The sequence below is a fragment of the Eretmochelys imbricata genome, chromosome 6, assembly GCF_965152235.1.
Source record: "Eretmochelys imbricata isolate rEreImb1 chromosome 6, rEreImb1.hap1, whole genome shotgun sequence".
In the NCBI taxonomy this organism is placed as follows: Eukaryota; Metazoa; Chordata; order Testudines; family Cheloniidae; genus Eretmochelys; species Eretmochelys imbricata.
In genome coordinates, this window is record NC_135577.1 from 67,975,076 (window position 1) to 67,999,313 (window position 24,238).

Below are 24,238 nucleotides of genomic sequence, written 5' to 3' on the forward strand. Positions count from 1 at the left end.
CCCCTTCCTGTTTGCTCAACAAGGCATGGAGTGCTCTCAGCAAATCTTTCCAGGTGACCATGCCTCCAAGCGCCAGGCGATCCCCAGTATGGAGCAATGGCGAGGTGCTGGATCTCATCAGTGTTTGGGGGCAGGAAGCTGTTCAGTCCCAGCTGCGCTCCAGCCGTAGGAATTACAATACCTTCGGGCAGACATCAAGGGACATGATGGAAAGGGGCCATGACCGGGACGCACAGCAGTGCAGGGTTAAAGGGAAGAAGCTGCAGAATGGCTACCACAAAGCCCGTGAGGCAAACCGCCACTCCGGTGCTGCCCCCACAACCTGCCGTTTCTACAAAGAGCTGGATGCAATACTTGGGGGTGACCCCACCTCCACTCCGAAGACCACCATGGACACTTCAGAGCCCAATTCAACAAGGCAGGAGGAGGAGGAAAGCAGGAGCAAGGATACTGAGGAGGACAGCCTGGCATCCCTAGATGCATGCAGCCAGGAGCTGTTCTTAAGCCAGGAGGAAAGTAGCCAGTTGCAGCGGCTGGTGCTTGGGGAAGAACAAACACCAGAGGAGGTGCCCGGTAAGCGGCTTTTATTTTGGGAAGGAAGTTGTTCGGTGCGGGCTCTTGGGGCGAGGAGGGTTAGGGCTGCATGCATTCCTAGATGCGGAATAGGGTGTTGATGTGCTCTCTCACATCACAGTAATCGGCCTCAGTGATCTCTTCAAAGGTCTCATGCAGAAGCTGGGCAAACGTCTTGCATAGGTTCCTTGGCAGAGCTACTTGCTCCTTGTCCCAGTCAGGCTAACATGTCCGCATCACTGTGTCTTGGGGAGCGGGGGGACCATTGCTGCACACAGGCAAGCTGCATATGGACCAGGGCAGAAGCTGCATTGTGGCAGAAGACCCTCCCTTGCTTCCCAGGTCACCCTCAGCAACGAGATATCTTCCAGGACGAACTTCTGTGGAAAATGTGGGGACAGTGTTCAGTATAGGGGCCCCCTGCTGCTGTTGGCTCTCCCCAAGGCACAGAATCACAGTACAGCCGTGAAACAATCAGTCCTCCTTGCCCCTGTGCTTACTTACCATTTTGGGGCTCCTGTGAGGTATGTGTGCTCGCTTTGGGATGGGCAATTTCTGCTATTGTGTAGACTGTGCTTCTCTTTAAGTATGGGCGAATCATTGCTCTGTCTGGTGTGAACAATGCTGCCTCTGTTAAGTGTTGCATTTTGGCTTTACAGATGCAACCTTGAGATCTCAGCCGTCCTTGTTATCAAAGGACGAAAGACTCCAAAGAATTAGGAAGCGGCCATGTAGAAGCAAAGAGAACATGCTGCATGAAGTAATGATTACCCTTAATGAAAATCAAAAAGCGCAGGAGTGATGGGAGAGTGAAAGGAGGGTCTGCCAGCAGAATGCGGATCCCTCGCACCCAAGCACAGAGCGGCTGCTAAGCATTATGGAATGCCAAGCGGACTCAATACAGGTGCTCGTAGCAATGTAGGCAGAGCAATTCCACACCTGCCCCGCCCTGCAGCCCTTGTCCCAAAACTCTTTCCCTTGTGACCCCATGTCACCTCCAATCCACTTTCCCCAACATCCAGGTTCTTATCGCCACCAGCTGCCTCCAACACCTGTAGCTTCACCACCCAGCCCTGCAAACTACTACCCTTACCCACTGCACTCAACCCCCATCACCATGCATTTTAGCCAGCCAGTTACTCCTTAAGCTACAAACTGACAGTGAGGAGTCTGACGAAGATGTCGACTTGTATAATGCATATGACACAAGATTGCTTGTGGCATTCACGGACATGCTTACCACCATGGAATGCGGCTTTTGGGCTTGGGAAACAAGCACTGAGTGGTGGGATCACATTGTCATGCAAATCTGGGATGACGAGCAGTGGCTGCAGAACTTTTGGATGAGAAAAGCCACTTTCATGGGACTGTGTGATGAGCTCGCCCCCACTCTGTGGTGCAAGGACACAAGATTGAGAGCTGCTCTGATGATGGAGAAGCGGGTGGCTATTGCAATCTGGAAGCCAGCAACTCCAGACAGCTACCAATCGGTCACTAACCAGTTTGGAGTGGAAAAGTCGACCGTTCGCATCCCAGCATGCTGGCAAGACCCATCAGCATATTCCTCAGCACTTTGGGATCCATTCCCACAGACCGAAAGGGAAGACAGAGCATGCAGTATAAAAATCATTGAAAGATGGCGCCAAATGTGGTCGGAAGCACAGGGATTGCTGGGATGCGAACCGATGCATCACTGGGTGTTGGGACAGGACCCAGAATGCCCCACACCCCTCCGCCCCCTTCCCACAAGCCACAGCGCCAGAATGGGAAAAGGTGCTCTGTGGGATAGCTGCCCATAATGCACCGCCCCCAATGCCGCTGCAAGTGTGGCCACGCCAGTACGCTTGCAGCTGACAGTGTGAACACACTGCAGTGCTTTCTCTACTGCACTCTCTGAGGACTGGTTTAACTCACAGCACTCTACATCTGCAAGTGTAGCCATGCCCGTAGATAAATTGGAGAAAGTTCAGAGAAGAGCAACAAAAATGATTAAAGGTCTAGAGAACATGACCTATAAGGGAATATTGGATTTGTTTACTCTGGAGAAGAGAAGAGTGAGAGGAGAAATAATAACAGTTTTTAAGTACACAAAAGGTTGTTACAAGGAGGAGGGAGAAAAATTGTTCTAATTTACCACTGAGGATAGAACAAGAAGCAATGGGCTTAAATTGCAGCAAGAATGGTTTAGGTTGGACATTAGAAAAAACTTCCTAGCTGTCAAGGAGTTAAGCACTGGAATAAATTGCCTACGGAGGTTGTGGAATCTCCACCATTGGAGATTTTTAAAAGCAGGTTAGACAAACATCCATCAGGGATGGTCTAGATAATAATTAATCCCGCCTTGAGAGCAAGAGACTGGACTAGCAGACCTCTCGAGATCCCTTCCAGTCCTATGATTCTGTCCTAATGACCATCTGAGGAGCACTGGATGCAGTTCTCTCTGAGCCTGCCAATGCTTCTCAGTAGAGTGGCTGCTGAACAGTGATGTGAATGTTCTCAATAATGAACTCTTCCCTCTTTCTTTGTGTTTGTGGGGAACAAGAAACTCTTGCTAAGTGGTTGGGCCTAGCTCTGTTGCTGAGTTTTGGCAATCTGGTAACATGCATGTTACTAAAGTAACTGATATATCTTATCCATCTTCATGGTACTGGGCCTCTTTAATGCATTCCACTTTTTTTTTTCTTAAAGCATTTTCAACTCAAGCATTTCAAAAGATTTTAGAAATCTGTATTAATTTAGCCAAGGATTGCCAGGTCGAAAAGGGACCCTGGCTGCTCTGGTCAGCACCGCCGACCAGGCCATTAAAAGTCCGGTCAGCGGTGCTGCAGGGCTAAGGCAGGCTAGTCCCTACCTGTCCTGGCACCGTGCTGCGCCCTGGAAGTGGCCAGCAGGTCCGGCTCCTAGGTCAGGGGGCCATTGGGCTCTGCACATTGCCTCTGCCCAAGCATTGGCTCCGCACTCCCATTGGTTGCTACCCCCTGTGTAGGACCTGGACCTGCTGTACACTTCTGGGGCACAGCACAGAGCCAGGATAGGCAGGGAGCCTGCTTAGCCCCACTGTGCCACTGACCGGGAGCTGCCCAAGGTAAGCCCATGCCCCAACCCACTGCCCCAGCCCTGAGACTCCCCCAAACCTGTAGCCCCTCCTGCATCCTCATCCCCAGCCTCAGCCCAGAGCCCACACCCCTAGCCCAGAGCCCATAGCTCCTGCCTCAACCCACAGCCCCCTCCCACATTCCAAATCCCTCAGCCTCACCCCCCAACCTGGATCCCCCTCCTGCACCCCAAACCCCTCATGCCCAACCCCACCCCAGAGCCCGCACCCCCAGCTGGAGCCCTCACGCCCTTCCGCACCCCAACTCCCTGCCCCGTCCCAGAGTCCCCTCCCGCACTCTGAACCCCTCATTTCTGACTCCACCCTGGAGCCCACACCCCCAGTTAGAGCCCGCACCCTCACCCTCTTTCACACCCCAAACCCCTGCCCCAGCCCAGTGAAAGTGAGAGAGGGTGAGGGAGAGCAAGGCACCGAGGGAGGCGAAATGCAGTGAGCGAGGGGAAATGTAGTGAGCAAGGGGGAGGGCCACAGGGAAGGGGCGGGACAGGGTGTTCGGTTTTGTGCGATTAGAAGGTTGGCAAACCTAGTTTAGCCTCAGCACCGTCATGAGGTAGGTAGGTAGTTATTCCTCCCACTTTTCATATGAGCAAACTGAGGTACAGATAGGGTAAGTGATTTGCCCAGTGTCCCACAGAGAGGCTCCAGGAGAGCTGGAAAATAGAATCCTGGTCCCCAAACTCTCAGTCCCTTGCCTTAACCACAGATCAATTTTTAATCCTTGGTTTGCATAGAGAGATGGATTGTCTTACCTTTGCACTTCTTGTAGTGAACTTTAGTCACAACTGGAAAGAGACGTACTCTCCATCTTCAAAGTGGTGTTCACAAACACTTTCAGCATCCATGTCTGTGAAAAGCCTACTCTCTCTCAAATGCAGTTAAGAAGTGCTCTGCTAATTAGCCTCCCTGGTTTGATTATATACAAACATCATCCAGATGATACTGAATTGCATAAATGGGTTGGCTTCAGTGATGTCTAACTCACCTATGAGATCATCTGCATGATAACCAGAACTGTGTCAGGAGTCCATGTTGCAACACATGAGACCTTAACAGTGTTCTTGAATCACGCTAAAGCCTTGGATGTGTCCAAGACTTTAGTACAATTCAGGGATGTTTTGGAAGCACACAAGGTCACATCTATGCTACAAATAAGGAAATGTGCTTTAACTGTAAACAGTTAATGATTGTTGTAAATAATTATTTATTTATAATGTGTGTGAGAGAGTGCAATCTACCCTTTGTTGGCTGCAGCTTAGAAAGAACATAAGGATTCACTTATATTTCACCACCAAAACAAAGACTTTCCCTTTAATTCAAGGATTTTAGAGCTAAGGACTTGAGTTCTAGAGCTGACTTTAAATTTGGAAAATGTTACATTGCATATTTCAGAAACCACTTTAACTCTGCACTCTGTATAGCTGCCCACCATGTACATAACAGATACTAGTATATGTATAACAACCACAATTTCAAAAATGGAATTAAAAATTCAATACATTCTGCAGATAAGTTAACTCTCTTTTCTTTTCTTTTGTAACTAAGTAATGTACTAGGCTGTGTTGAGCAAAGTATTCTGGGGCCCATAGCAAGTAAACATAAAGTGGATTGGGATAAACCGAATATGTGATTGGCATCTGGAAAGTGGGGTCTCTGACTAGCCAACATATTTGGCTAGGTTTGAGAAAGATAATTTTTATAATATTGGAATAATGGGTGAGCAGGTGGATGTGGGAAGGAAGTGTTGTTGCTGATCTCTATACTTGGACAATTTACATGATTTCTTGATTGGAGAGACTAGTTGGGAAGGGGGAGGGTGGAGTCTGGTGTCTAAATATTTAGGGTAAAGTAAAGCGCAATAGGTAGATGTCTATACCTAATAATGAATGGGTGAACTGGTGTCTGTGTGAGTCAAAGTACCAAAATACTATGGATTTCTTAATAAGGTTCAAAATGGGGAAAAATTACAATTGTCTTGTGAATTATTAGTATCTCTGGAAGTGGTACTGTTTTTTTCAGAAAGACTATAGTCTCAAAAGGAGTAAGCAACAAGCTGTGATGTGAGAACAGGAGATGGGAGCCAGGAATTTTACGTTTCTCAATCCTGCCTCTCTTTCTTCTTCAGCTTTCCCCATCTGTAAAATGAAGATTTGTCTGCCTCTCAGGTCTCCTGCATGGATAAATTAATGTTCATAAAACATTTTCATGACTAATAGTGCTAGATACTGCAATTGTTTTACATTTATATTTATTAGTAAGGCTGCAAGTCTGTCACAGAGGTCACGGATTCCGTGACTTTCCGGTACCTCTGAGACTTCTGCAGCAGCCAGTGCATCTGGCCTGGGGCCAGCCACACTGTTCGCTGCTGGGACAGTCTCGGTTCATTGCAGCGCCCATCCAGCACCAGCGGGGATCCCGGGCCACGCACTGACACTTGCTCCCCCCAGCAGCAGTGGGGGTACCAGATCACAGGCCACTGCCCCCTGCATCAACGCGGGTCTTGGGCTGTCCACTGCTGCCCCGCCCCAAACACCTGTGGTGCCCCCGGCCATCTCCCCCCGAGAGCATCTGTGCCACCCCTGGGCCACCCTCTGCCCCAGAGCACCCAAGATTTAGTCAAGGGTATATAGTACAAGTCATGGATAAGTCATTGACCATGAATTTTTGTTTACTGCCCGTGACCTATCCATGACTTTTACTAAAAATACCTGTGACTAAAACATAGCCTTATTTATTAGTTATGGGGAAGTATAAATTGTAGCTACTGTATGGAGAAATAACTGTAGCTAATCTATGTATTATCCTATTTAAGTTAACAGCCTATAATAAAGAAATGTTACTTCTAGAAGAGTCAGGTATTCATAAAACAGTGTACTACTGCCAAAATTGTTCATCCTTGTACATATGCAAATCTGTCATTCTCTTTGCTAATAATTTATACAAATCTAATGGAAACAGCTTAAAGGGAAATGGTGTGCTAGACTGATGTTTTCACTGGCCTGCTGGTTGCTCAGGAGTATGTGTGAAACAAGTTAGTGGACTCAGTTTGGTCCCTCATTGCTGAATGTTCCAACCCGCTGCCACAATTGACAATTTTGTTAGCAGAAGTCAAGGAGTAAATGTGCTATCGCAACTGAAATATTGTCTCAGCCTCTACAAGGCAGGCCAACAAAAACTGGCAGGCTCTCTGTGAAGGCTATTGTTTATCTAGAACATCTGGCAAATTTCTCCAGCATTGTATTTGTAACAAAATATATTAAATAGATTTCTTCATAGGACAGTAACTTTATCCCACGCATTGCTCTCTTCATTACTTGTCTGTATTACATTGTCCCATACTCTCCTGAAAATTGTCTTGGAGCCTCCCTTCTCACTATTGCAACATTGAGTAAACTGACCACTACAAAGCAGCTGTACATTTGTAGTGTGAGCACCCTCTGCTCTCTTTGACTTGAGGCACTAAGCTGTTGTATATACAACACTTGCTATGAACACTGCCCTCTTGACTTGAAAGTGGGTGGACTGGATTGGCCATAGAATCACAGAACTGGAAGGGACCTTGAGAGATCATCTAGTCCAGTCCCCTACACTGAAGGCAGGACTAAGTATTATCTAGACCATCCCGGACAGGTGTTTGTCCAACCTGCTCTTAAAAGTCCACAGTGATGGAGATTCCACAACCTCCCTAGACAATTTATTCCAGTGCTTAACCACTCCGACAGTTAGGAAGTTTTTCCTAATGTCCAACCTAAACCAAAGCTCTGAGTGAGGCTTGAACTCACAACCCCAGGAGTACTCCCCCCCCCCCCCCCACACACACACTAACCAGTTGCACTACTGTAGGTATTTGTTAGAAAATGCCTCCTTGCCTTATTGGGATCCAGGAATCAAACCCGAGTCAACTCCTTAGAAAGCAGCTAGGCTCACTACTAAGCTATTACCAGCAGGACAGTGGGGTGGGAGGAGGTATTGTTTCATATTCTCTGTGTATAAATAAAGTCTGCTGCAGTTTCCACGGTATGCATCTGATGAAGTGAGCTGTAGCTCACGAAAGCTCATGCTCAAATAAATTGGTTAGTCTCTAAGGTGCCACAAGTACTCCTTTTCTTTTTACTAAACACTAATGCATCCATCTTTAGGCCCTGATCCTGCAAAGACTTATCTTTATGTACTGTGTCTATAATCCATGGAAAGCTTAAAAAAGAAATAGTGAGGTAGCTTATGCCTTTTCTGATATATGTGACATGAGCTGAATTATTGTGTAAAACAAAGTCTCAAACTTACGCTTACTGTGGCCCAGCTTTTAATGGTCTACACAAGACAAGCTCTTTCCTCCCCTTCACGCTCACAGCGACTTCCTCTTTCCACTGGCAATTTCCTGGTAACCACAGTAATTGCCTAGAGGGGAGAGTAGTCTGGGGAAGGGGCAGCGTTCTGTATTTTTAAATGTCATTTAACGCGCTTTCGCTGCGGGCAAGGGAAGCCAGCGGCAGGCACCCAGGTCGCCCTGTGTGCCCCCACCAACAGTAGCTACTGTAAGTTACACCAGTGTGTCCTGGGCGGCTCATGGCCTTGAGGGCAATGGGGCGATGCCAGGGCTGAGGATGGGGTACGGCTGCACTGAGCCGCGATGGCTCGGGGGGGGAGGGGGATGCCTACCCCGTGAAGCTTTTGTGTTAGGCTGGTGAGACGCCAGCAGCCTCGGCCACTTGACCTCAAGATGGCGACTCTAGTAAGGGTCAATCAAGTGGTTACCGCTCCTGGTTGCCCCCAGAAAAGATGGCGCCGTACACCCTTTTCTCCCTACGCCCTTCTAGACATCACCGCTCTATGGTAAGACGCGCTTTGTGTCTCTGTGCGTATAGCGCGGACTTTCTATCAGAACTCCCAGGCTGCCTCTATGATCGGGCGGCGCGGTGCAGGCCGGGACGCTGGCGGAAGGGGCGGCTCACGTGACACCCAGCACAGCACGGCGGCGCGCCTGGTTCTGTGCGGTGTGTTCGCGGCCTAGAGGCCTCCAAGCCCGGCGGAGGCGGCGAGCGGGACAGGCCTTCCCCATCCCCGGCTGACGTGTGCGGGAGAGGCTGAGGCGGTGCCCCGGACGCGGCTCCTGCCCCTCAGGGAAGGAGGGTGAGTCCCGAGGGCAGGTGGGGAGAGAAGCCGCCATCGGCGCCCAGCCACCCGCCCGCGGAGGAGACGTAATCCCCGGCGGCGGGACGGGGAGAATTCCCTCCCCCCCCGCTCCCCCTCCTGGGAGAACCCGCCCCCTCCACCGAGGACTACGAGGGGGCTGCCCAGCGCCGGGGGTGGGGGCGAGTCGCGCCCTGGGGTGTATATTGGTGCATCCCCTCCCCCTCCCCCAGCAAGCGGAGAGTCTCTGCCCTATGAGCGGAGGAGGCGGGGACGTCCCTTCGCTGAGGGGTGGGGGCCACCTGCCATACTCTAGCTTGGAAACGCGGAGCGTAGCCATCCCCCCCATGGGGGGGGCACCTCTTCGTCCACACTGCCTAGCCCTGTGTAGGTCCAGTGGTGAGTGAGTGGTGGTAGTTACATGTGTCAGTGAAGGCGACTTAGCGCCTACTTTGGCCAAAACCCATGGTGTTTAAGAACATGCTAGCTGGCTGTGGATCCCACTAGGATTGAGCAAGACGAGCTATTTTGCTTTTAAACTGTATTCGTTTTGATCATGTCTACACTGGTAAAATGTATTGCAAGAGAACATTTTAACTAACATGATGTGAAATGTGATTTTTGAAATGTGAAATATGGACAAGGACAATTATATTCAAAAATATGTTAGTTGGTTGTGATTAACAAAACTTTAAACCTGATTCTAGGGAGTCAAGTGTTTTAAAAGTGTTGATAAGAATATTTTTAAACAACTCTCATTTCCCCAGATATGTCTACACAAGCTCTGAGAAAGAGATGGAAGCTTTCTCTGTTAGAGGGGAATAGTCTTCCCTTCATTTTAGTTAAAAATGGGGAGTCTCTAACAACTTCCTCCACACATGCATGCTCTCTGTCTTCATCACTTTGTGAGGTGAAGATAAGCTGGGGTGGGCAAACTATGGCCCATGGGCCGCATCTGGCCTGTCAGGGCTATGGATCTGGCCCGTGGGATTGCCAGCCCCGTGGCTGCACTGGAAGCTGCTGGCACTGCGGCCCCTAGGGGAGAGGGGGCAGAGGGCTCAATGCGCTGCCCTTGCCTGCAGACACTGCCCCCTGCAGCTCCCATTGGTTGGGAACGGGGAATTGCAGCCAATGGGAACTTTGGGGGAGGTACCCACAGGTGAGGGTAGTGTGTGGAGCCTACTGCTCCCCCCTTCCTCTAGGGGTCGCAGGGATGTGGTGCAGAAGAGGAGCAGCGCAGGGCCAGGGCAGGTATGGAGCCTACCTTAGCCCTGCTGTACGCTGCTGCTACCCAGAGCCCACACCCCCTGCCCTGAACCCCCTGCCGCACCCCAACCCCCTGCCTTGAGCCCCCTCCTGCACTCCACACCTCATCCTGCACCCCAACCCCCTGCCCTGAGCCGCCAGTCCCCTGACCCAGCCTTACATTCATGGCCCTGCGTGCAATTTTCCCATCCAGATGTGGCCCTTGGGCCAAAAAGTTTGCCCACCCCGAGATAAGCCACCACCACTAGTGTAGTGCAGTGCAATAAGTGTGGAAGTTTAGGTTCTAGGCCCAGTCAGGCCTTGAGAGAGAGAAGCCCAAATGATAATCTTTTGCACTTTTTATGGGGGTCAGACACCCCCGCAGTAGTTGCTTTGCAAACAGTTTTCTGGTTCTTCATGCTCCTCTCTAAAGATTTCCTGAGAAAGGAGGCTCATTGGATGCCGTAGCCCTGGCCACACAGCGGAGATCTAATCATGTTGCTGAGGAATCCTCTTCCCATTCTCAGGATTGAGGTACAGGCAGCCCCTGCATTGACAGTGGAGCTTTGTGTGGGCACAAGAAGTTACAGAATCGGGGGCTAAACAGTAAAGTGTGTTGCAGTGAGAGGCAGGGCATGCAGGGAAGAGTAATGGGAAGGATAATGGCTGTCTGCTATTTTGGTTGAGTGTGCTGCCTCTTGGGCAGCCTTTGCGTGCATAGAAGGTAAAAATCCACACCCCTGAATTATGCAGCTGTATTGAGCGAAATCCCAGTGTGCCAAGAATACAATAACAGAACCTCAGAATGATGGCAAACTGGAGTTTTAGCTGTTTTCTACTTCAAAATAGCTTAAAATTCTATAATGAGGATTGTATTGACCTAATTTAGACCCTGATTCTGCATACATTGAACTCAATGGCAATACTGACCGGAACAATTTTCTTATTCAGTTGTTTCTTCTTCCAGAGGTCATCCTGTTCTGAAATTTTTTGGATATTTTTCTTGCAAACCTGTGCTGTTAAGTGAAATGAAAAATGTACAAATTATTTGAGGACAACATATAAATGGGCATTTATTCATTCTTGGGTGTGGTACTACTTAGGAGGACTAGCCTTTGAAGACTCATGTACTGTCAGAATTGTCTAATGTTTTTCACCCTAGGAATTTTGCTTGTTTTAGAAAGTATTTAAAACACTGATGTGGTGAAAATACTGCACATTTTTAACAAAATACAAGGTAACATAGTATTCAAATCACCAGCAGAATATTTGTAACATCCTTTTAATTTGAGCAATTCTGATTATGTAATTGACAAGCCTACCCAGCATAATTCTGCAACCAGCTGTATATAAAATTAGACTTTCAATAAAGCATTCCACTCCAGACAAAAAAACACTACTAAAATAAGTATTGGAATATATCTGCATGTGCACCAGATTTTGCCTAAGATTTGAACAAACCAAGCTTAAATTTCTAATCTAGACAAAGCTGTTTTGGGGATTGGTTAACCAAACAGTAATAGAAGAATTTTCCAAAAGTGAATTGCACCAACAGCATTCCCTTATTTCAGAAACTGTTTTCTTGTTTGCCTCATGTTTTGGCAAAAATATCTCCTTACTGTAGACTAAATATACAGACTTTGAAATGAAAAAGGACAGTATTGGAGGAATTTTGGAGGTGAGGTAAAATCAGAGTTAAAATGGAAATAGTCAGAAGAGCCTTGACCATAGCATCGCTACTATGATAACATAATATGTATCTTTACCTTCAAATATATATTTTAAAAAAATAAGCACTTATTCACACAGCTCGCAAGAGTTGAAGGTTCTGTAATTCCTGTGCTACAATTGATATTACTAACACCTTGTGTAGTGCAGCCTCAGTTTAACAGTGTTGTAATTAACTGTTGCATGAGGAATACAGACTTCTGAATGCTGTTTTTTATAGGTTTTTAAAACAACCTTTTAGTTACCTTTGGAAAGGAAATTACACATTTTGCTCAACCAGGTTTTGAAAAGACCAATATTAAAACAAATGGAAAATTATTCTGGGGGCTAATGCTAATAGGGTCCAAAGTTATTGTCATCGAGATGTTACTTCTGCAAGGAGGCTTAGTTGCCAATATAATAAAAAATTAAAGATGTCCTTGATTGTTTTAATTACATTACTGATTCTAGTAATGAGAAATTCATGATCTACTTACAGCCCTGTCTGTTCACCCACCATTATTAAAAATATATTCTATATATTTAAAGTTTAGAAGTACTCTGAGTAATTGAAATTTTAGTTTCTTTAGCCACAGAATGTGAACATGGCATCAGCAGTGCAAGCTTTCCACACTTTCTTGCTAATATGCCGGAAGTGTGATGCAGTGGAAGTGCTTCATAATGAGACAGTAGTACAGACTCCATGTTTTTTCAGTATTTGGAATGACATCACTTGTGATGGTGACTTGTGTGTTTTAGATACCTATTCTCCAGGTGTTGAACTCTAATCACTGACACATTTTGTGTAGGCTCAGTTTCATTTAAAGTCCTACTATGTTAATGCATTAGTGAAAGCCATCTGTAACTTTGCGTAAGGTAATATAAAAACAAGAACTATAATATACACTTGTAAACTCTTCTCACTTGTGAAAATATATCTATATCATTTAAGTGATTACTTCACACATTTTCTTAAAACTCTGGAGAAATCTGAAGTTTACCATATACCTATTGAGTGGACAGAGCTTGAAAAATTTATCAGATCTAGAAAGCTAACCCTACTAATTGTTGGCCAGTATGAAAGGGCAGCACCTGGTGAGAAGCTCCGTACCCCAACTGCCAGGATGCCTACGAGGGTGTTCTCTCTGGACTGTGCTTGGATGCTCATATCTTTCTGTATTAGCCTTTGGTTTGTGGGTGACCAATAGGGTTGCCAATTGTCTAATCACACAAACCCAAATACCCCTTCCCCCATGCCCCGCCCCTTCCCTAAGGCCCCACCCCACTCACACCATCCCCCCCTCCCTCCATCGCTTGCTCTCCCCAACCCTCACTCACTCTCACTGGGCTGGGGTAGGCAGTTAGAGTGGGGGGTGGGATCTGGGCTGGGGCTGAGGGGTTTGAAGTGTGGGAGGGGGCTCTGGACTGAGCCTGGGGCAGGGTGTGGGGTGCAGGAGGGAGTGCAGGGTGCAAGCTCTGGGAGGGCGTTTCGGTGAAGGATCGGGCTCCAGGCTGGGGTAGGGGTGGATGCAGGAGGGGGTATGGAGTGCAGGCTCTGGCCTGGAGGCGCTTACCTTGGGTGGCTCCCGGTTGGTGGTGCAGCGGGACTAAGGCACACTCCCTGCCTGTCCTGGTCCTCTGCTACTCCCAGAAGTGGCTGGCATGTCTCTGCGTCCCCTGGGGGGAGCTGGGGGCTCTTCCTGTGCCCACAAGCACCACCCCCACAGCTCCCATTGGCTGCAGTTTCCTGCCAATGGGAGCTGCGGAGTTGGTGCTCGGGGCAGGGGCAGCGCGTGGAGAACTGCCCAGGAGCTGCAGAGATGTGCCAGCCACTTTTGGAAGCGGCGTGAAGCTAGGGCAGGCAGGGAGTCTGCTTTAGCCCCACTGCACCACCAGACTTTCAGTGCCTAAAATCTCCCAGTTTGGCTTCAGTAGCTTCCGGGAGATAGGGCGTAATTCCAGGAGACTCCCGGCGAAACCAGGAGGGTTGGCAACCCTGGCGATTAGCTTGAACCACCAAGGCCCTTCTGACTGATGGAAGGGAGAAGGAGCACATGCCCTCTTCTCTCCCTTATCTATGAGTTTACTAATTGTCATTGGAGAAATCCTGCTAATCAATTCCTTCTTCTTTCTGGTTCCTGCCTCTCCCCCTCACCCCCAAAACAAACAAACAAACCCAAAACAACCTCCTGGCTTCTACAAGGTGTCTCTCCCCTACCTTCCCTTCACAGAGAATAGCTTCAATATCTGTATCTACTGCTGCTCTTCAGAGCTCTCCTTAATAGCCAGAGAATGAAACTGACATCTTTGTCAGTTTCACTCTTCCAAGAGAATTTTACACAGCAGCAGAAAAACATATCCTATTCCTTTTAACTTAATTTTGCTGTTGCATGTGAAAGCTATGGATAGCAGAGGTACTGAAGCTCTCTCTACTCACTTAGGACTATATCATTGAATTGATTCACATTAGTAAGATCTTTTCAAAGGCTAGAAACTTGTTCCTTTTTTAAACAAGTTTAAATTGGTGAATTTTTCAAGCTGTGTACATAGCAACACATTTTATTCACTGTAGGCCTAGACGTGAAAGGTTGTAAACCCTGTCCGTTCTGTACCAACTCTTTTTTTTATTCATCTTGAGGGCTAAAGGTTATTCCACTGAATGCTAGGTTTTGCTTTGATTTTGATCAAAAACAAACCTTAGCCTATATGGACATATGAGCCTCCAGCTCATTTGGAACAAGTCTGGGTCCAATAGTTCTTTCCTGCCATTCTTCCCCAAAACTGTCTTTATGTATCCACATTTGGAGGAGTCCCTTTGTTCAGATCTCTCCTTTCCTGGGACCCCGGGGAGTGATTGCTTGGCAGGGTGCATTTGACTTTTGGTTAGGAAAGTACACAACAGAAATACCTAGGTGGAGAAGGGAATCTCCTCGTTCTCCCACCCCAAAAGTTGTAGATGTTAGTATTTCAGCTACTTTAAACTGTCTTGTGTGTGGCAGTAGATTTTTGATTCTCAAAGCTTAATGGTGAAAGGGACAGCAAAAAGAGAGCCATAGAAAGGCGAGGCATGCTAAAAAATATTGAACAGTAGAAAAGTTTGTCTATTTTGTGTGATGTAAGTATAGCTTAGATCTCATAAATGTGAGAAGTCTTCTGTTTGCTACCTGGTTTACTCCTCCACCTCAGGCCTTGTATCAGATACATTTTACCTTTACTTTTGGTGGGAAGAGCTGGATGCCCTTGGGCCAGTTAAAGGGACATTGTCTCTACTTTAATCTTTTGTTAATTGGCTAACTTAAAAAAAAAAAAAAAAAAAAAGCTAAACTTGCATATTGCTCCATTTTAAATAGTAGGAACTGAACTTTAAAAAATAGCTGCTTTTTCTGCTCCTACTTAGAGGTATATTTGATGTGAGCTCAGGAGTAACACCACCAAATATGCTTGGACTCACTGCCCCTGGTGTACATGCCTGCTTATTTCCATAGTTCTCCCAGACTCTGAAAATAATCCTGGTTCTGAATTCTAAAATCACATGTAACTCCTTCCTCTAGACACCGAGGTCTCTCTTTATCTGTTATCATGGTAGGATAGTGGTATTAGCTTTTAGTGCTGACATCACAGCACTACCATGTTTCCTGCTTGCTCCCATGTATGGAAGGTATAGTACTCCTAGGCCCAGTGGCTCTCGTTTCTTGCTCCTCCCTGCTCCAGCACGAGTGGGGTAATGATAATGTTTTTGTTCCTCATCTATCTAGCTCTTGCACCATCCACATGCAGACCTATTTCCTGCTCATTCTGGCTCCTGCACTTGGGGTGCACCTTCCCTCCCCAAATTATCGCTCTCTAATCAGCTCTTGCTAAATGAAACCCATTTTTAAAACTGGACAAAAAACACCTCCAGCAGGGATTGGAACCCTGTTGATTCAGGGATAGTGGCTGAGTCTGGCATTCTGACTTAGTGGTACCCCATTTACTTAAGAATATAAGCTCACGGTAGGATATCTGCATGGTAATAGTTACCGATGCATTAATGTATGAGACTGTATGTGCATGTTATCTGCTTGAGTAAGGCTGATGAGCATATGGGTTTTTTTGGTTTGTTTTTTTAACACCAGTTTCGTCTGTAAAGACCAGATATTTGAATGACAAGCTAGATTACTTTTTAGATAGTTGTGAATATAATTGCTATGATGGTGCTGAAACTAAGAGTATATGCCTCCCTTCTGTTCTGGTAGGAGCTGTGTGCACTTTTCAAATTGTAAGTGGTCTCTTGTAAGTGTATATATAGATAGTGAGTGCATTTTAGAATGTTCTTTATTATGGGTAGGTAGCATGCTGACTCTTCAGCTCATCAGCTACCAGCCAAGTTGAACCAACAGACATGGGAACTGGCAAGTTAAAAATAGACTGGAGAACCCTCTGCATGCTTATCAACTCTGTGTTTGAAGTTAGAAATTTTCCTTGTGTTTGTCCCATTAATAGATATTGCTTTTAGCTGATTCTGACCCTTTGTAACTTGATTCACAAACATCTAATGCATTACTACTTCATCTGTGCAGGAGAGCTAGTTGGCTTATTGCAAAACTTTATTCTGAATTTATTTCTGATTTTAGATATTGGAAAAGTATCTCCTGTGGGCATATTGTATTTTCTCTGAGCTCGTTATCTACGAACAGTTCTTTGTGAAATGTTTTGCATAAAGAATTAGCTTAATCTCTTGCATCAGTCCATCCTAAAAGGCAAGACTTTCATGTTTAATAACAGCACTATTAGAAAATAAGTCTTCCACTACTGCTTTGTTATTGCTTAATTGGGGAAAGGAAACATGAACTAAAGTTTGCATTTCAACAGGCAGTCCCTAGAAGGACGAAAATCAGAGTTAGTATGGTGATTGTCAGTTCACTCCACTTTGAATAGATGTTTTGAGGCTATCTTTTTTTTCTCCCCCCCCACCCCAGATTGCTGCTGCAAGAATGTCTTTTCCACCTCACTTGAATCGCCCTCCTATGGGAATCCCAACACTTCCACCTGGGATTCCACCTCCACAATTTCCTGGTTTTCCTCCACCTGTACCTCCTGGTAAGTGATGTTAGCAAGTAGAACTACTACGGAACTAAGTAATTTTTCCTGTACTAAATTTTAAACGTTTTGTATTCACTCTTGCACTTACGCAATTGCATACATGTATTTTAAGGTTGAAGACCCTATTTATCCATAGAGATGTACAATATGAGTAAGCTTCCTGCTGGTATGCCCAATGTTTCTCTGAACAGAAATTAAAGCTTCTAGAGTGAGAATAGCTCAGTTTCTGTGTCTAATTATTCCTCATCCTCTCCATTGAGATTGGCTCCTAACGTCATTTGTTTGTGGTGATGGGTTTTATGACACCTACCTATTTGGCAATGGACTGCAGCTTTCAACATTTTTCAAATAGGCTACTGTAACAGCCTTTGGGGATGGTAACCCAAACACCATGGAAGGCACTTGGATACCCTGGGAATGTGTGCTAGGAAAATATAGCAGCAACTTTTGGTAGCTGCTAGCCTGTTTTCAATTTGAACCCATAGGTGAAGGGCTACAGAGTCCATTAGCAGTCCCTTGGCCATGGTTTCATTTGCACACTGAGGACCCTTCCTTGTTGTTTATATTACAGTACAGGCAGTCCTCAAACTTACGACACAATTGGTTCCTGAAAATTGCGTTGTAAGTCGAAACGCCATAACTCAGAACCACAATACGCTCCATTGCGGGACCAAGCGTCTTAAAGTCAAAACCAATTGTCGTAAATCGAATCAGGGTGTCAATTCAGAAATGTCGTAAGTGCCGTTTGTTGTAAGTTAAACGTCGTAAAGTCGAGGACTGCCTGTAATACTAAGAGGCCCCAGTCAAGATGGGGCTCTTTTATGCTAAGCACTGTGTGAAGACATGGCTTATAGTTTAAGGAGTTTACAATCTAGTCCAATTTACAAATACAGGTTTTATTTTAATTCTTGTTATCAAATCTAAATATTTCCTATCAAGGTTGGCAACTTTTGGGACCATGAGATCCCCTAACATAGAAGAAGTTGTTGTTCTCTGTATTGAAGCTTGGGAGCCCTGAGTTTATTTCTGTCTCTAACTTTCTAAGCAAGCAAAATGTTCTGGAGGCATGGGGAGTGTTCTGAGATTTCATAAGGAACAAGGTGGATCCCTGGGATTGAAGATATTACTTGCTGCACATTTTGGTTTGGAATAACTTTCTAAGAACATATATAATTGCCTAAAATAAAACAGAACTCTGTGGACCATGTTTCTCCTCCAAGAGATACAACTTAGATATCCTGTTCTGTATTTTAACAGGATGTCAGCAGGCTATATGGATAACTATCCCAATACTGCTTCATATGGGAATGTGTGTGCCCTTTCTGGCATTGTTACATGGTGAAGACACACCTATTAGTACCTCATGATGCCTAATTTTTAGACCTGTTTTTTGTGGGGGGGGGAGGACTTGCTTTGACTGGACTCTCATAAGCACATTTAATGCAAAAAGCAAGTTAAAATCCTCTGCTAAACCTGTCTGTTGTAACATTAAAATTTCTCTCTCATTCCTTTCCTTCTGATTTTCTATTGTTGTTTCCTTATACATATTGTACTTCCCGGTCTCCCTTCTTCCATTTTTAAATCTCTCCCTCTGTTTCCATTCTACTCCCCTTCCAGTGTCTCTTCTTCCTCTGCTCCTAGTGCTTAATCATTGGGCTGTCATTCTAGTTTCTCTTATATTGATTGCTCATTCTTTCTTTGCATTCCCAGTGCACAGGCTAGCCTCAGTCTAGAGACAGAAGCTTTACTTTTTCAGGCTAACAGCACATTCTTCTTTCTGCACTGTAGCTGGGAGCAGGGAGTAGTTGGAGGCTAGTGGAGCAGGAGAGAAGGGTGAGAGCAGCTGTTGTATTATGTTGCAGTTAAGTAAACTGCTGCAAAATGCTGCACAGCATATGGGCTACAGAAAATACCTTGCTGACCCTGTGTGTGGCTGTATGGGTTATCCACTGGTGTCTTGTAGAGTAAAATATTTTCAGAAGCCATGTGGCTGAACTACTGCATATATGGCTATAAATGTTAACACAGTTTTGTCCTAGTGGGTAATTCTGGAATGGTTTGTAGAATATAAAAACATTCATCTCCTCTCCCCCACCACACACACCCCCACCAATCCCTTCTTGCATTACGTTATTTAAAACTTAAATAGAAGTTTTTGAGATCAACAGGCTATTATCTTTTTTCTGCTAAAGCTGCACTTCTTTGATTAAATAGACATGTTCTGCCACTGAAAACTTTGTAGTGAAATTTAAAACTGTAACCCTGTTTGCCATTACTATGTCCTGAGTGTGTATACATGTTTCCGTGCTATTGCAAGACTTTATAAAGCCTATATTTTTTGTAGTATTACCTGAGTACCATCTCTCTTCTTTCCCAATGGCATTTTAAAGAATCTATTCTAAAGTGTTTGGTGTATATGCTTGATACATGTAAGCTTCTGTTATTTGAAGGTTTCCTTATTACCACATAAGAGGAAGAAGAACTTTCCTCTTCCAAAGTCTGACCTTATACAAAACAAATTAATTGTTTCAGTACTAGCAATCCATATGGGATATAAACAGGAAGAGAGAAGGATTTTGAAAATATCATAGTCTTTCTTGCAACTGGAAAGCATGATCTGCATCGCTAATGTACTAGTCTGTGGGGATAACACCTATTTCCCTAAAGAGGGGGCACTGGTTTCTCACTTCTCTACTCTTCTGTGACTAATACTACAGGCAAATAGTGACACTTGTAGTTAAGATTGCCGTATACTTTTCTGTACAAGACCTTGTTTTCAGTTGTTTTGCCAGACTTTAACTGTTTGGGCTGAAATTTCCTATGCCGAGTGTCTACCTCTGGGTGAATTTTTTTTTTTTTTTTGGAGAGTTTCAACTAAAACAGTTTGGTGGTTTCTGGAAACAAGTTTGTGGGGAAAAGGTTATTTTGTGCATTTAAAAAAAATCTTACAACTGATTCAATGACAAGCGCTAGCACCTTCATACTTTACAATGGGACACGGGGTGAAATTTTGGCAAGGGGGTGTGTGTGTGTGTGTCTCGTCATGGTGTCAGGAATGTGAATTTTTGCTCTACCTATGAAAATTCACCTAAATATGACCAAGTTATAAGCATCTGAAAAATTACAGTTTCTGTATGCTCAGTATAGATTTCTTAGTTTAGCAGCTAAATTGTCTTGATTATCAGCGTTGGGTATACTCCATACACAGACAACTCCTTTGAGTTGACCAGACTGCTACTCCTGAGGGAATTCTGTGCAAGTGCAGAATTAATGTCCCCTGGAGATTTTACTCTTTCCTTGAAGAACAATTGATGCATGCGCCCATCCTGGGCAGCAGTCCCAAGTAGGCACGTCTGGTTTGGGCATGGGGAGCAGCCTGGGGAGATACAAATTGCCATCTCTTCCCCTGCATGTGCTGCTCCAGTGGCTGGCTCAGACCCATCCCTGGGAACCTCCCCCAGCTGCAGGAAGCTCAGCACTCCCACTTCCTGTCCCCATCGCTCCCCAGCTGTGGAGGGAGGGTTCACTGTGTGGGGAGCTGCCCCCGATACACCCAGACCCCCTGCCAAGCCCCACCCTCCCTGCACCTGGATCACTCCGCTAATCCCCTTGCACCCAGACCCCCACCCCACTGAGCCCCAATGAGCTGCACCTGGACCCCCACTCCCCCAGTACCTAGGCTTCCCCTTCTATTGCTGAGCCCCAGCACTTTCACCTGGATCCCCACCTGCAGAGTCCCATTCCCACTGCACTCAGCACCCCCCAGCAAGCCCCATGCATTGAAATCCTCCAGACCCCCAACCAAGCTGCTGGCATCCAGATTGCCCCACACACAACCCTATCACCACACAGCTGGATTGGGCTGAGCCTGCTTACCCCACACCTGGATTGGGTAGCAGGGCTGGGGGTGCGAGCAAGATTCTGTTCCTCTTGCTCGCTATTGCAGAGTGCCTGGAGCTGGGGAGAGAAAAGGCCTTAGGGTGGAGCAGGCCCGACTCTTGTGCTGTGTCAGGGTCAGGTCTGTGTCTAGGGGAGGGGGAGGCTTCAGGGTGATCCTCCACCTCTGTGCAGCCAGTGGCCTGTGCTCCCCACTGCCGTCCTGGATCTTCCACTTCCATTGCCCTTCTAACTTATTATCTTCAACAATTTCAGTTCTAGACCAGTGACTGTACATACCAGTGACTGTACGTGACTTGCTGAGTACTACTTAGCCATGCCATTCACGAAGGCCCCAATCTGGCAAAACACTAGTTTAATTGGGGAAACTCAGGTGCTGAACTTTATGCACATATTTAAGTGCTGTGCCAAATCACGGTCTAACTTTACTCCTAAGGATGTACTGCCCTTTTTATATGTTTACACAGCAAAGAAAAACCTGTGGCTGAATTGGCTGGCACAAGCAGGGCTTGCAGAGCTTTGGTTGCGGGGCTATTTCATCACTGTGTAGACTTCCAGACTGGGGCTGGAACCAGGCTCTAGGACCCTGCAGGGTTGAAGGGTCCCAAAGCTCAGCTCCAGCCTGGGCCTGGAAGTCTGCACAGTATTGAAACAGCCCCACAGCCTGAACCCCATATGCCAGAGTCAGCTGGCACCGACCAGCCGTGTGTGTGTGGTTTGTTTGTTTGTTTGTTTTTTGCTATGTAGACGTACCCTTAAAGTCTTCTGTGCTTGATATACATGGAAATATTAGTATTACCATTCACTTTGTGGCACCATATAGATGTGCTAATATGCCTAGTATGGAATCTTTGTCAAAACTCTTTCTGAATCTTTTTTGTTGTCTGTATTGTTGCGGATGTACTTACTGAGAGAGATTCTAAAATAAATTACCAAAATAAATGAAAGTGGTGTGATTATATTGTTTTTAACAAATAAAATATGCAGAATTTTAAAATATTGTGCACATAATTTTTAATTTTGGGGGCACAGAATTTCCCCAGGAGTAGACTGTGCATGGTCCATCCCAGGGCTTCAAATGTTGAGAGAGACTTTTCATGCAATTGGTCTTTGTGGCTGCAGGGGGCAATTGTGGTGCCAGGCACTATATCTGAGAGCGAGCAGACTTTCTCTCTTGTCCTCTCTGTGCTCCCTCTGCTGATGCCCAGGCAGTTTGGAGGAGGAGGAGGAAGCAGCCTGACCTGAATGGGAGTGGGTGTGGGGGAGGAGATGCAGGGCAGTTGGGGGGGGAGGTTAGGAGCAGGATTTGGTGGGGGGTGGGGAGGATTTGAGGGTGAGGGGCATGGAATGTGGGTGGAGGAAAATAGCAGCAGATGAGGAAATGGAGCAGGAACTGGGAAGGGAAGAAAGGGACAGGAGCAGGGGGGTACAAAAATGCAAGCAGGAAGAAGAGAAAGATATGAGGACAAGAGGAGGAGGGGAGTGTATCTGGGAAATGAGTGAGTGGGTAGGATGGGCAGAACTTGGATCTGTAACCACTAGAGAACAGTCCCCTACAGAATCTGAATTCTGAATCCTTTGTTCTGGAGTCTTAATACTACTTTGCTGTCTAACGATTAGCACTCACTGGCCAAGTGTCTCCATCCTTCTTCTCTGTGGACCTGCCATCGGAGATAACAACCTTTTGCTTACAGTTACTCCATTAGGTCAGGTAATAGTGGGGTGCTGCGGGTTTAAAGTTCCCAGTGACCCATTTTTGGGGTGGCGAGGAAGGAGGAGAGAAGCATCCGTATAGTTTCACCTGATTAACTGGTTTTTGTGTTTTTCAGTTTTTGTTTTTAAAAAACTGAAGGTTTCTTATGTAATCTACTACGTTAAAAGAACATCAAGGTTGCAAACTCAAGCTCTCACAAATTAGGAAATGCCTGAATTAAAGTTGCCCATGCAACCCTAATTTGGCCCTCTTGTACAAATGCATTATGATACTGTCTTTAATTATATGACCACATACTCCCCCCCCCCCGCCCCCCCGGACCCCCTGCCTGGAGAATGAGGCTGTTGTCTATAAGGCCTCGTTTGTTGGAGAGGTTGGAAAGTGTGGTGAATGAGCCAGGGAACTTCATGAAGAGAGAGAATGGTCTTGTGGTTCAGGGGTATTGTGAACATAAATTCATTAATGTTTTTAAAGAACTAAGATATGACAAAATATCAGAGATATCCAGGAGGAAATAAATTCTGTTTTCAGTGCAAGATTTGGATGTTGTGCAGTATACATGTTGTTCCATGGTATGATCTGAATAAACAGAAACAATAGGAAAATGTTGACTGGCTATCCATACAGTGAGCACAGTCCATTCTATGCATTGTGAACTTCATATTTGCTCTGAATTTGTTCTCTGATTTGCAGGCATGTCTGCACAGTAGCATACCAGTGTTACTTGCTACTTTTTCCTTGCATACAATGATACGTGATTGGCTCAGGTGTATTCTGTTTTTGTTGTTCTAGAGTATTTGTGGGTAACATTGATATATTCTCTCTGTCTCCCTCAGGGACCCCCATGATTCCTGTACCAATGGGCATTATGGCTCCTGCTCCAACGGTAAGTAGTACTGGGAGTAGAGGCAAAGTAATGTGCACAAAACATGCTTTATTGATTGAAACTACTCTATATGTAATTTGCCCCCAATTCATTAACATTCACAACCATGAAAGGAAAAGCTTGGTGTTAAATGTTAACTGATATATTAAACTCTGACTTGGGCAAGGTTTTAAAAGGACATAACTGGAATTGCTAACTGCAAGAAATTGAAACAGCTATTGTTTGAAAATAGAAAGTTCAACTTTTATTTATATCTCAAATGAAATAATTTAGAAATGGCCTCATGATAATACTCTGCACTGCCGTGCAAAACACCAGGGTTGGCTGGCTCGTCTCTTGCTTACCAGATCAATAGGCCTGCGGGGTGCCATGAGGTATTCCGTAGCCCATATAGAAGCAGTGTTGGGGGATGCACTCACCAAAACTGACCAGAAGAGTCAGTGCTGACAAGCTACTGAGGAAGTTCTGACAAGTCCTTTTTGGCTACAATGCTGTGGGAGGGGAAAGATGCTCAGGACTTAGGGAAACCTTGAGGGAAAAACAGCTTTTAGTGGTTTTATCTATACACATGGATCCCTACTGGCAGGTAGGGTTGTTTTCTGACTATAAAATCTGGGTTCATTCTAGGTATTAAAGCCATTTCCTAGCTGTTTTTCCATCTAAACTAATGGGACTGCTGTTTCTAAAATCTTGCAAAAGTGGAATCTACTGAAGAAATCAGTCCAAAACCTAATGTCTCTAAGAGGAATATATTCATGCTAAATTATGTATTTTATAGCAGTAAGATGCTAGAACAAATGCATTATTCAGTATCCTGGAAGAAATAAGGTTCTGCTCCTGGCCTTAAAGAATTGATGAGGAGGAAATAAGCACATGTACACAATGAATTTTC

The 24,238-nt window shown here is 45.7% G+C and overlaps 1 protein-coding gene and 1 long non-coding RNA gene across 3 annotated transcripts in view; one reads left to right on the top strand and one right to left on the bottom strand.

The window, feature by feature from the left end:
• Positions 1–485: 485 nt before the first annotated feature.
• On the bottom strand, positions 486–8,446 carry LOC144266754 (uncharacterized). Its single transcript, XR_013346497.1, has 3 exons — positions 7,970–8,446; positions 4,438–5,855; positions 486–953 (listed from the first exon to the last, which is right to left on the bottom strand). It is a non-coding gene; the product is annotated as an uncharacterized LOC144266754 (long non-coding RNA).
• A 178-nt stretch (positions 8,447–8,624) lies between these two features.
• Positions 8,625–24,238, top strand: part of RBM25 (RNA binding motif protein 25) — a 40,155-nt gene continuing 24,541 nt past the window's right edge. For both annotated transcript variants that reach the window (XM_077818761.1, XM_077818762.1), the window contains exons 1-3: positions 8,625–8,815; positions 16,726–16,846; positions 23,297–23,346. In XM_077818761.1, coding sequence (XP_077674887.1) covers positions 16,741–16,846; positions 23,297–23,346 — 156 coding nt within the window. In that variant the 5' untranslated portion in view covers positions 8,625–8,815; positions 16,726–16,740. The remainder of the gene's footprint in view (positions 8,816–16,725; positions 16,847–23,296; positions 23,347–24,238) is intronic.